Source organism: Myxocyprinus asiaticus, chromosome 43 (assembly GCF_019703515.2).
Source record: "Myxocyprinus asiaticus isolate MX2 ecotype Aquarium Trade chromosome 43, UBuf_Myxa_2, whole genome shotgun sequence".
NCBI classification, from domain to species: domain Eukaryota; kingdom Metazoa; phylum Chordata; class Actinopteri; order Cypriniformes; family Catostomidae; genus Myxocyprinus; species Myxocyprinus asiaticus.
The window spans coordinates 14,525,564-14,539,060 of NC_059386.1; the positions used below are offsets into that span (position 1 = coordinate 14,525,564).

The window sequence follows — 13,497 nt, forward strand, 5'->3', positions numbered from 1 at the left end:
ATTGTTTATGATGCTGACGTGCTGTCTACACCAGGTGTGTCCGTTGATACGACGCAATGCAACAGCTTGAGTCTGTGTACACTGGGTGCGTCGACACAAACTTTCTGAAACGTTTCTTTGTGTTGTTGTCAGTAGAAGGGCCAGCACAAATGGGACACCTGTTGTTTACTGTTGGAGTGACACGTGGGAACGGATGCTACCATGGTAGGAAGCATCATTGATTATAGTGTCCGGTGTAGACAGGGTGTGAGTGTTAACAATTGTGCTTGAGATGAATAGTGTAAAATAGTCAGATGCAATGTGTTGGATGTGCATTATGTATAAAACGTGAATAAAGGGACTGCACACTGTTAGCCAATCATAACAGAGGGCGATTACACTGAAGTTTAAAGGAGGAGTTGAGGCAAAAATCAAGCTTTTCAGAAAGATGGTCAGAGACAGGGTGGAAAATGATCATATATTACAAAATTGACTGTTTTGGTGAAAAATAAACTTTACTAACATTATCAGTGGACCTCAGGGAAGATAATGAAACTATAAAAAAGAGCATTTCATGACCCCTTTAAGTCTTTATTTAATGATCCTCGATCCTTGCTGAGAAGTGTTACGGTTTAGAGGCAGGTTTCAGAGATCTAAAATATCTATAAAACAGTAAAAATGCACCTATGCAAATAAAAATGTTTACTTTTTAGATGCTGTCGTTACGTCCATATTGTACATTTTAACGTCTGTCCAAATGCAGAAAACGTTCATTTAAAAGTAACTGCATAGGTAGACTGAGAATCGGAACCACTATAATCACAGTCGCTAATGTATGATCTGAATAACCAATCAGAGCTCAAGACCGATGTTAGACCGTTAATGAATATGCATCATAAGGGTAAAAAATGCAGGCCCGCGTTATGTTTTAATCATTCCCACTCTACTGGGATCCATATACACATTTATTCTTTTTTTGATCCTCTGGAATGAAGTGGATGAATCAAACCTTAAAAGTCAATGCCTTTTAAAATCTTTAAGTCGACACTTTCCCTGCAAGGACTGCTGTAAGTTTGCTGCCACTATGCCGTTTTGTGCAGCTCGAAGGTTGAGAACCTCTTTAAGGCGAGATCTTTCTTGAAAAAAGCCGTGCCATGATGATAATTACTGCTGTCATCCCTTAGGGGACCTTTGGTTGCCCAGTGCACTACCAGAAAAGAGCTCTCACTGACCTGTCAGTGCAATGTGCATATCTCTATCAAGCAGGACTATATTTATGTTTTTCCCACTCACCTGCTCTGATAATATTTGCTCTCTGTGTTTGTGTATGCTGTCCTTCCTTGAGGACACCCTGACTGCTGTTGATTTGATTTTCTGAATTAGCATTTTGCACCCTACTTCTGTTTTGCTGCACCCATTTAAGACTGCTAGGGCTCAATATTTCTGTCAAAAGCCCATCTGTCTACTGAGCTGGGTAATTTCTAGCTTATTGTGTTCTTCCTCATGTGTCACGTCCCCATAACAGAGGACCTAATATAATTGTGTTTAAGATTTCAGCACACAGGGACTCCGTTTTAATGGTGACAGAAATGTTTGCAGTTATTTAGATGTGGTGCTTTCATTTAAATTTGCTGCAATTTCGACCAAAAGCCAGACTAAAGATCTGTACCAAATCCTAGTGAGATGTCTTACTGCCTACTCTACATGCCTAAGCGGGTTTTCTGGTCTTGGTTGATTTTAGAGTGTAGCCAAGCTGGGAGACCAACTAGACCAGCTTAAACCTGCTAAGACCAGCAAACCTAGGCTGGTTTAGGCTAGATTTTGTCAGCAGGGTAGGCAGTTGTCTTCTAAGACAATATCCTAACCATCATAGAACCTCGTAAGTGAACAGTTTGAAACAGAGCCCTTCTACCAAGTGGAGCCTACAAGGTTAGCATAAAATAGCATACCACGGCGGTCTCATAGACATTCTACGGGTAGTACACTGGCGAGGAGACAAGATGCTTCCCGAAGCTTAATAAATTGACCACCTTTATGCTCTCTCCAATGATAGAGATGTGCCGGTTGTTATCTCACTAAATAAATGAATCTCTGGTTTGAAACACTCTACATAGACAGCGACATGCGCCACACAAATAACACTCCTCACAGGAAACTCGGCATGCAAATTGATTTCAACAGAGTTTGGCATTAACATGTTGCTATGCTAAAGACACAATACTCTAAGCATGAAAAATGTTGCTATGGTGACAACACAAAACTCTAAGCATGAAAAACAGCACACACATTTTGCATTAAATAGTCAATTTTAAATTAGATATTATTTTAACATAGCTATTTTTATCAATACTTTTCGGTGTTGAATTAATTATATAATGTACAAACTGTAATTGACATTTCTCGTCCTTGTCTCGTCCGCCATCTTGGATTTCTTTTTCACTAAGCTTGTTGCAATAAATTCTGGAATTACCATATCCGTGAAGGAAACATGCCATGCTTCCTATAGAATCTGGTCAAAACAAGGTTCCTTAGAAGGTACAGTAGCATATTTAAAATGCCTACCTTTTGGAACAGCCCTTTGGGAGTGCATGTCTCATGCCTTAAAATGCTACATTTTTGTAATCAGCTTGCTAGGTTTTGGAACAGCGCATAACTGTCTAGCTGACACATTTGAATGCTTCTGATCATCATACTTTTTTTATTATTATTATTTTTTTTTTTTATTATTAAAAAAAGTGTACTATCCTTTAACCATAGATCAGCTAACAAAATCAGATTTTACATTGTTTTGATTATCAATATTTAAGTCCTTTTTTACTCTAAATTCTCCTCCCTGCCCAGTAGGAGGTGATATGCACAAAGAATGCATATCGCAAAAAACAAAAGAAGAAGAATGTGAAAGTGAGAGTCTTATGGATTACTTTATGTGCTTTTGGCTCCGAAATGTTGGTACCCATTCACTTGCATTGTATGGACCTAAAGAGCTGAAATATTCTTCTATAAATCTTTGTTTGTGTTCAGCAGAAGAAAGAAAGTCATACACATCTGGGATGACATGAGGGTGAGTAAATGATGAGAGAATTTTAATTTTTGGGTGAACTATCCCTTTAATTTTACTCTGAACATCTTGTGTCAACACGCCCCAAGATCTGGCAGTAGTTTACACCACATCTTGGCCTAAGTGTGTATACTGTATTCTCTATTTCAGCCACATTTGTCTGTCTGAACTCCCTCAGGTTATCAAGATGGTGCAGTTGCATGGATTAGACAATTACTATAATCCTTGTGTTCTTGTTACTTAGCAATATGAGGCAAAATTGAGTTTTCCCTGACTACAGAGTGAAGCTGTGTTACAGTATTAATTTAATATGTCAAAAAGACATTTAAGCAGACATAAGGTAACTTAAGTAAATTAAAAAAAATAAATAAATACAATTTAAGAAATCCATATATTTTCAGCATTTTGAGCAGTAAAACTGAAAACAAATCAGTTAATTAATTAAATAAATCCATGAATAAGTAAATCATACTCTTTTTTTTTTTTCACTTCAGTTTCAGTTTACAAATACGTTTCTGGGTAGCAGCCTTTCAGGATAGCCTTAGGCAAGATTCTTCCTTTTTTTTTTTTTTTTTTTTCTAGTTGAGGTCAGTGGTATAAAAAGACTGCCAGTCAACAAAATTGTGCATATCTCTCCCTAAGGGACACTCTGAAGTTCACAGACAGGTTGAATGCAAGCAGAGGGACTTGAGTTGAACTCTACACTAAGTTGACGTATCCATAATTTACTTTTTCTCATTTTTTTGAACGACAAGTGGAAAATTCTGTATCTTTTTCATAGAAGTGCTTTTTGGTAATGTTATATATTCCTTGACTCAGTAAGTTTCAAACAGTGAGGATGCACAGCATTGTGTACAGTAAATTTGTGTGTACATTGTGTACAATCCTGGTGCAGCACATACAAATGCATAAAATATATGTATATATTGAATCATATTGAATATATTTATGAATTTATATATATATATATATATATATATATATATATATATATATATATATATATATATATATAAAACAGCAGATGGGAATATTTTTAGTGAATAACGGCTTAATTTTGGGTCTGATCCTCACACAAAGCTATTGTATGCACTGTAAAAAAAAAAAAAAAAAAAAAAAAAAAATGTCCATAATTTTAATGGCAAAAGAGTGTAAAAATGCTACAGTAATAAAAAAAAAGTTCATTGGTTAACGATTAGTTACCTTAACATATATGGTAAAAAAGAAATATATTTAACAAGACAATACATGCAATGTTACAGTAAAATATTGTAAAAAATATTTTTTTAGATGTAAAAAGTATAACTGTACCGTAAAATTAATGGTAACAATGTAAATTATGTTTAACAAGGGAAAACATGCTCTTTTAGGGTAAACTATTGTTAAAATGACAGTGGAAAACTATAATCTGACTATTATGGGAATAGTTATGTTTCTTCTTATTTTTAATATCAGTTATGTACATTGAGGTGTTCTATGTTATATTTTATGTAGTTTACTTAATGTTTATTACATAATTTTATTGTAACGTGTTACCCTGATGATGTTTTGTGTATGTGTGAGTGAGAGTGCACTGTCTCAAAATGTGTATTGGTCATAGCTCCTGGAAGGGCCACTCTTGATGAACTTAAAGTCATCATGTGGCCTTTTGTAATTACAATGGTGATACAACCACAGCTGCCAGTATTTTACCGTAAATGTAATGGATTTTTATTTTTTTATTTTTTTGTATGGAAGAGAGTTGTTTGGACATTCTACATAATATCTCCTTTTTATATGTCAGGAAAAAAGAAAATATCAGGCTACTACTGGGTTGAAAAAACAACAGTCCGGGTAAATTATGAAAATGTAAAAAAAATTTGGTGAACTCTTTAAGACTTGATTTTAGTGATAATGTGATTGTTTTTTTAATAAGAGGAATATGCCACTATGGCTGGCAAGCTAGCTAGCTAGCAGGCTACATGTCGAAGTATGAACAATGGGCTTAATACCCTCTACATGTGTAAGTAGAAAATGCTATATTACTGTGCCTGATAAATTATTACTTAATGCATATTAATAATGTGAGATCTTGCATTAACATCCCCGAGTTATTGTTGGACATTTGCTTGTTATTCTTTTATATTAGCTCTATTTGACACTTTATTATGCTGTGCAATGCAAATCTCAACAGTATGTTAACCAGCAGGTATGATGAGCTCCCAGAGGGCCGCAGGCACGCCGGGCAGTCCTTGTGGCTGAACGGAGACTAAGTGGATGAGTGCGCACATATCTGAATATGACTGTGCAATTACAACCATAGTAAGGCAGATTTGCTGAGAAGCTTTATGGGTTTTCATTTTCCATGCAAATACATTCACTTTTTACGCCTATGTGTTTTCCTTGGACAGCTCATTGGACTGTTAAATTTGCACAAGTTTGAGCTAATAATATAAGTACTTATTTAGTAAGACAGCATGAATCAATGTTAAAGGTATAGTTCTCCCAAAAATGAAACATTTTACTCACCGTCATGTTGTTCAGAATTCATGCTGTTCTAAGCTGGTCCATTTAGCAAGGTTTAGGTTTGATTACAAAACATATTGAAAAGATTGAGTTTTGCTGCCATATGGATCTATTTCTGATCTGCCCTTGTAGTTGAACAGCAGATGTGGCCTATAGAACATATTAATTAGCTGTCATGTTTTCAGACAAGTTAGAGAAGATAGATAGACACGTGATTGGCTGAATGATGGAGGGAAGAGGAGCAGATGGATGTCAAGATGGCAAACAGGAATTGGCTAAAAATACACAGCAACTCATGGGTATAGATTGTGCACAAAGAAATAGTTCTGTCAAAATTCTGTCATGATTTACTCACCTTCATAATTTTTTTGTGACAATTTGTGAAAAAATTAATTTATTAAGAATATCCTGGCTACTATTTTACATATAATGCAAGTAAATGGAGACTGGGACTGTCAAGCTTTAAAAGTACAAAAAAGCACAACAAAAGTGGTATGACTTGTGCACTATAAACCAAGTCTTCTTAGGCCATATTTTACCTTTATATGAGGAACAGACTGAAATGTAATCTTCCTCTTCACTCTTGCAAAGCATGTGGGCCAAGCATTTGCATCTGTGTTTGTGTACTTGCAAAGTGTATTTTTGTGGCCTAATCACTTTAGGAAAAGGCATGAGTTAAATGACAAATAAGTCCGTTAATATGAAGTAATGATCTTCGAGAAACAAACCTGTGAAACTCAGCAGCCAGCTGATAAGCGGAGGCATGATAAAATAATACAACCAGCTGAATTGCTACAGCTGGCAGGCACTGTGACAGCAAACATCTTGCAGCGACAACACGCCCATGTGTTTGTGTGTTGATTCCATCCATATTCAGTAACTGCAAAGGATTATCATTAAAACTTGTGCTGATTTCTTGGAGGCATTGGTGCTTTTTACAGCTGTTTACTATAGTGTTTTGAGGTAAAGGGGGTTTTACACAGCTTTGCACTACACAAAAAAAAATAAAAATAAAATCAGGATATTTTTTTTTTTTTTTAATCATCCTTAAAACTAAATCCATTTACATGATAAGCCAGACTGCATAATATTTTAAGGCCTGTTTACTGCAGATAATATATTTTGAATTAAAGGAATAGTACACCCAAAAAAAAAAAAAAAAAAAAAACAAACAAAAAAAAATTATAATAATAATTGTGGCAGTATATACTCTCCCTTGTGCGAGAAATTGCATTGTTTGGCACTAAAAACAATGCAAGTCCACTGTGAGCTAGATTAGCATTGATGAATGTGCAATGGACAATTTCACTGAAAAATGACTTGAATTACATTTTTATGATAATTTTATCTGCTTTTTAAGCTTTAAATTGAGCCACTATCCACTGCTAAATAAATATCTCATTTTGTGTTCTGCAGAAGAAATTTTCATTTTGGGGTGAACCATCTCTTTACTTTGATTTTTCTTACCCCATTGGCAAATATACTTTTTGTCTTTTAAGTATAAATCTCACAAACTTTAGTGAGGTTTATGCTTAAAAAAAAAAAATGAATAACGGAGTAAGAAAAATAATTACATATATTCTCTGAAAACAAGTTTGATTGTTTGATTTTTGCTTCTAAAGAAAATGAATCTTGTCTTAAGGTTTAGATATTTTTACTGGAAATAAAGACCACAATTCTGATTTAGTATGTGATTTTTTTTTTTCTCAAACAATTTGCTTTTATTTTTCTCATAAAGTCCAATCCTTACAATGCAGTCAATCTGACTGTTGATACTTTGTTTGTACTATAACAAGAGAATGTGAAAAAAGTAACATTTAACCCATTTCATTTGTTGTTCAAATGTGATGAGTAATACATTTAAATACACTCACTGAGCACTTTATGAGGAAAACTATGGTCCTAATAAAGTGCCCGATGTGGTCTTCTGCTGTAGCCCATCTGCCTCAAGTGTCGAAATGTTGTGCATTCTGAGATGCTATTCTGCTCACTACAATTGTACAGAGCGGTTATCTGAGTTACTGTAGCCTTTCTGTCAGCTTGAACCAGTCTGGCCATTCCCCGTTGACCTCTCTCATCAACAAGGCATTTCTGTCTGCAGAACTCCCACTCACTGGATGTGTTTTGTTTTTGGCACCATTCTGAGTAAACTCTAGACACTGTTGTGCATGAAAATCCCAAGATATCAGCAGTTACAGAAATACTCAAACCAGCCCATCTGACACCAACAATCATGCCACGGTCAAAATCACTGAGATCACATTTTTTTCCCCATTCTGATGGTTGATGTGAACATTAACTGACGCTCCTGACCTGTATCTGCATGATTTTATGCATTACACTGCTGCCACACGATTGGCTGATTAGATAATCGCATGATTAAGTAGGTGTACAGGTGTTCTTAATAAAGTGCTCAGTGAGTGTATGTCATTTTAGGCTAAACAAAGCCTTTAACTTACCTCAAGATAATTATTTCAGACAGTTTATAGGCCTAATTCAGACAAAGATGCTGAAAAAGTCTTGACTCTTAAAGACATAACTAAGACGTTTTTTATTAGGATTTAGACAAATATTTCTGACACATTCTTGAGCTTCAGTCTTGCTTCATTTTAAAGCATCACAAATGAACCAAGACATTTTTGAGTAATAGGAGCTGCTATTTTTGAACGTCTGAAATCATCTCAGTCAGCCTTGGTGGCACTCAGCAAGTGGTACAGTGTCAGATCATTACATAAGAGGGAGCAACATAGCAGAGACAAAAAAGTAAGGCCACACGATAGATTGCACACTATAAAATACACCAACAATTGACCCTCTCCGCAAATGGATCTTTTGTTCCGTTCTCCCTGGAAAACTTTTCTTTGACTATAATCCAAGTCTTTTTGCAAGAAAGAAATGATTACACATAATAACAGCCTAAGACGAACATCATGAGCACTGACAGCTCTCCATGGCGATACGTTTCACATGGCACTCCCTTTTTGTTCTAATTCCATGCATCTCCCTGCTTTCCAGCACATGCTTCGTTCTTCAGAGATGAAACAGGAAAAAAGCTCAACATTTTCTCAAGGAATCTCATATACTTACAAACATCATTATACACATTGTACACAGGGCATTATGGCCAATTCAATATGGTCCAATTTTCGTCAATTTTAAAAACGGTCGTGGATAAATCCTTGTTGGATGAAAAGTATTTCTAAAAATGAAAAAGTTCACGTAATCCATGTGATCTATTTTTTTTTCCCTTCTTCAAACAAAAACATTTACATGAAATTATTTGTAATGACCAATGCAGTGGGCACTATTGAACTGATGTGCACAGAGGAATAGCGAAGAATGTTTTTTTTTGTTTGTTTTTTTTAAAGGACTAGTTCACCCAGAATCGAAAATCTGTCACTCATATCCCTCATCTTCATGTTGTGCCAACTGCATATGATTTTCTTTCGTGGAACACAAAAGGAAAATTTCTGGAGAATGTACTGGGTGTTTTTATCCCATGCAAATACAGAGAATGGGGACTAGAGATTCCAAGCTTCAAAAGCATCATAAAAGTGTCATAAATGTAGTCTATACGACTCCTGCATTATAAATATACATCTTCATAAGCCTTCTGATTGCATGGTGTAAAGATCAGACCAAATTTAATGTCACTGTTTATGAAAAAACTTGACATCTGCCCTAGCTCTCTTTTGTGCATTCTTGAGAGAAGTAACAATGTCCAATCCGTAAAAAATTCAGTGATCTTTTCAACAAATTGGTTGATTCAGTTCATAAAAAAACAGAATTATTTGTTCACTATTGATCCAGTTCTCAAGTTTAACTCACTAACTCAGTGATACAATTGCAACGGTTAAAAGCTCCCTGGAGAGTTCAATTATCAATGAATAACAACTTAAATTTTGTCTGTTTCTCATACAAAGCTATTGTATGACTTGGAAGACTTGGAATATAGCACACAAGTCAAAATGACCACTTTTATGATACTGGAATAAATCTTGGGCATCATTTTTGACATTTGCAAGCTTTAGTCCCCATTCATTGTAACTACATGGAAAAGAGTGACAACAAAATTTATGTCTGTATTCCACAGAAGAGATAATGTTATATGGGTTTGGAACAACATAAGGGTGAGTAGATGATGACAGAATTTAAATATTAAGGTGAACAAACCCTTTAAATAGATATTCTATATCTGATCTCAAGGTAAATATACAGAGAGTTTATCAAAGGGTCACTGAAAGCAATCAAAAGATTGTCCGTCTTTGCTGCAATGCATGGCTGCATTTTGAAGCATGTTCTCAATCAACTGTCAGACATCACATTAGAGCACATGGCTACTTCCTTCCTTGCAAGAGAAGAATTCCACTGAGTTTATAGAAGCTCTCTTTTTGTCTTTCTCTTTATACTAGTTCTCATTGTTGAACTGTCAGCTTCACAACTTCCATATCAGTTCCAAACCACTGGTGGCTTCCTTAGTCTCTCTTTGATGGGGCACTGGTGTTACAAGCAGTTTTTTGGAAACTCCTCCAATGGATTTGTTGTTTTGACTTGTTTTTAAAGATGGCGTGTGATACACACATACACACACACACTAATAGAGAGAGAGAGAGATCAATGTCACTTTTGATTGAGGTCAGAAGATTCCATCAGATAATTCCTGGTGTTGTGGAGTCAGGCTGTGTTTACAGAACTTGACTGACCAGTGCAAAGGCCAGCGTCACTGTGGCAGCTGAAACACTGATTGAAGTCACAGATGAATGTCTGGCACAGTTGTTGTCTGCCTGCTGAGAGTCCACTGAGTCAATGGATCCCTCCATTTTGGGATTTAGCACATTCTGCTGAAAGATTACAAGCTTTTTTATTTAGTTGTTTTGTATTCAGATTTGAAAGAATCATTTTAGGTTTTTTGAAGTCAAGTGAAATGTGGCTCACCTCATCAGCACATTCAAAACTGTTGGAGGGAGAACACTTCTGCTCACTGTCCTGTGAAAACATAAACAATTAATATATTAATTATTATTTATTATTACATATAATTACACAACAGTCAGTTCCAGTCCACTAATCTGATGGGATAAGCAGTGTTGCTTTGGCTTTGTTTGAAACTATTTTTGTAAGTGGAGAGACCCCTCCAATAATCAAAACAAGCAAGTACAACCCCCCAATTTTTATACCATGATTAATGGAAACATGTAAATGCCTCACGGCACAACCCCCGCAATGTTCAATCCAATCCTACGCCCCTGTGTATATATATATATGTGTGTGTGTGTGTGTGTGTGTGTGTGTGTGTGTGTATATATATATATATATATATATATATATATATATACAGGGTTGGGAGGGTTACTTTTGAAATTTATTCCACTACAGGTTACAGAATACATGCTGTAAAATGTAATTTGTAATGTATTTCGTTAGATTACTCAAGGTCAGTAACATATTCTAAATACTTTGGATTACTTCTTCAGCACTGGTAGATTTTTTAACTTGTTTTGACTATAAAAACTCTGCCAGTACAGTAAGACAAAAAACACATGTTAAAAATACATTCTCTGAAAAACCTAAATGTCTTATGCAGTGTTGTTTATAAAACAAGATAAATCAAATTGATCTTGTTTTAAGGATTTTTAGATATTTTTACAGGAAAACAATACAAAAATTATTATCAAGAATACGATTTTTGCCCTAATATCAAAGGTCTTACTAGAAAAAAGGAAATTATGATCTAACGTGAATTTTCTTGATAAAAAAAATATGATCGTGCCTCGTAACATGCATGTAAAATGGCTAAAAATAGCATTTTAGCTTAGTGTAAAGCTGACAATTTACACAAGGTTTATTTCTATTTCTTCTGCTCCAAACTTACTTCAAACTTACTTCTCTGTCTGCTCGTATGAATGTAACACATCATAAGAAAGTGTTTTACCACTGTTCAAATGCACTTTGGATCGCATCATTTATATGTATAAATGTTTTCCATCTGAAAGGACTAAATATTAAATGAAACAAATGACAATAAAATGCAAAGTAATCTCTTCAGTAATAAAAATACTTTTTGAATGTAACTGTATTCTAAATACCAATGATTTAAATTGTAACTGTAGTGGAATACAGTTACCTATATTTTGTATTTTAAATACGTATTCCCATTACATGTATTTCGTTACTCCCCAACCCTGTATATATATATATATATATATATATATATATATATATATATATATATATATATATATATATATAAGCCTTTTGATAGCATGGTGTGAAGAACAGACAGAATTTAACGTCATCATTCACAGAAAATCTTGACATCCACCCTAGCTCTCTCTTGTGCATTCATGAGAGAAGCAACAATGTCCGATTAGTGAAACGTTCAGTGATTTGAATCTATTCAACAAATTGGTTGATTCAGTTCATAAAAGCCAGTTGGAATGATTTGTTTACCAATTTTAGTCTGTTCCTCATACAAAGCTATTGTATGATTTCAGAAGACTTGGAATGTAGTGCACAAGTTAAATTGACAACTTTAATGATACTTTTATAATTCTTGGGCATCATTTATGAAGTTTGCAAGATTTAGAACCCATTCATTGTAACTACATGGAAAAGAGTGACCACAGCCTGACACAGCAAGATAGACTCAACCAATGGAGTGAGTTTGGGGTGGGACAATCTATTTGACCGCCAATGGCAGGATGAGTGTCAGTTTTGCAATTCTGTGTAGTGATACAAGTGGTGCACAACTTACACACTTCACTGTTAAAACTTGGTAAATAATACTCTTCATAAATGTCACTTACATTCCACGAAGCAGGAGAAACCCATCAGATTCTGTTTAATATTTGAAAGATATGATACAAACAGAGAGGTTTAAAAAAAACTAGTATAGTATCTATTATTAAAAAAAAAAAAGGAAAGTATCTATTATAAAAAAAAAGAAAAAAAAAAAGGAAAGCAGTGCTTTAGAATGCCAACAAACAATGAATAAATAAAGAAAATCAAGCCTGTGTGATTAACATCAAAGTATAAAGAATTCTTAAAATAAAACCCTTACTTCCGAGGGGTGACAAGCTGCTTTAAAGAAAAACAAACGAAAACTCAGGAAAAACTACTTAGGCATCCATGGTGACACTAAAAAGTAGAATTAATAACTGATAAAATTCCACAGTTAGTTTTGTTTTTATTTTGTTTTTTCAAGGAAAGATGAACTACTTTTTCAGTGAGAAACATAATTAATTACAGAATTACAGATTTTACATTCTGGAGTACGGCTGCTTGCTTACTCAACACATTCAACTTCTAAGTGCACCAAATAATCAAACAGATATGAGCAACAATGTCAGATACTGTAACCATTCTCACAAATATACTATTGCCTCCTACTACAGTTGCCAGAGACACAAATTAAACTTAAGCGACTCAATGATATTCCTGTCTGTGGAGTTTTCATAATTTGTTTCAGCACGGATGAGAGAGTGCAGTCATTTACGTCTGTACCCAGGGGCTTATAACTCCTCAAGACTTAGGACAGAACTGCAAGACACAATGTGATGGAAGTGGCCACACAAAGCCAGATCTCTATAAGGCAGCTCCTTTCAAACTCGGATTAGCTAACAAATTATTATTTATGATGACATCACTTAGATGGAATTACATAGCTTCCTGTATAAATGCCAGTGCATACTAATCAAGCGTCTTCTGTCTATGCAGTCATACTACAATTAATGCACACAATGTAGTTACATTTAATTTTTTTTTCTTTGGAAGTGGGTGTGGGATTTTTGGCTGACTTATTGGATAGAGACAATCAAGAGGAAACTTTTTGGGCAGAAAGAAAGGAGGAATGGGAAAGGGACATGACAGACCAGATTCAAACCTGTGTTTCCCACCTGAGCACCTAGGCTCAACATCTGTGTATCGTGTGCATTAACCACTATGCCACGGCTCCA

The 13,497-nt window shown here is 35.0% G+C and overlaps 1 protein-coding gene across 1 annotated transcript in view; it reads right to left on the reverse strand.

The window, feature by feature from the left end:
• Positions 1 to 8,069: 8,069 nt before the first annotated feature.
• Positions 8,070 to 13,497, reverse strand: part of gfra2b (GDNF family receptor alpha 2b) — an 86,684-nt gene continuing 81,256 nt past the window's right edge. The window contains exons 8-9 of the mRNA XM_051685717.1: positions 10,478 to 10,528; positions 8,070 to 10,383 (exon numbers count right to left, since the gene is read on the reverse strand). Coding sequence (XP_051541677.1) covers positions 10,228 to 10,383; positions 10,478 to 10,528 — 207 coding nt within the window. The 3' untranslated portion in view covers positions 8,070 to 10,227. The remainder of the gene's footprint in view (positions 10,384 to 10,477; positions 10,529 to 13,497) is intronic.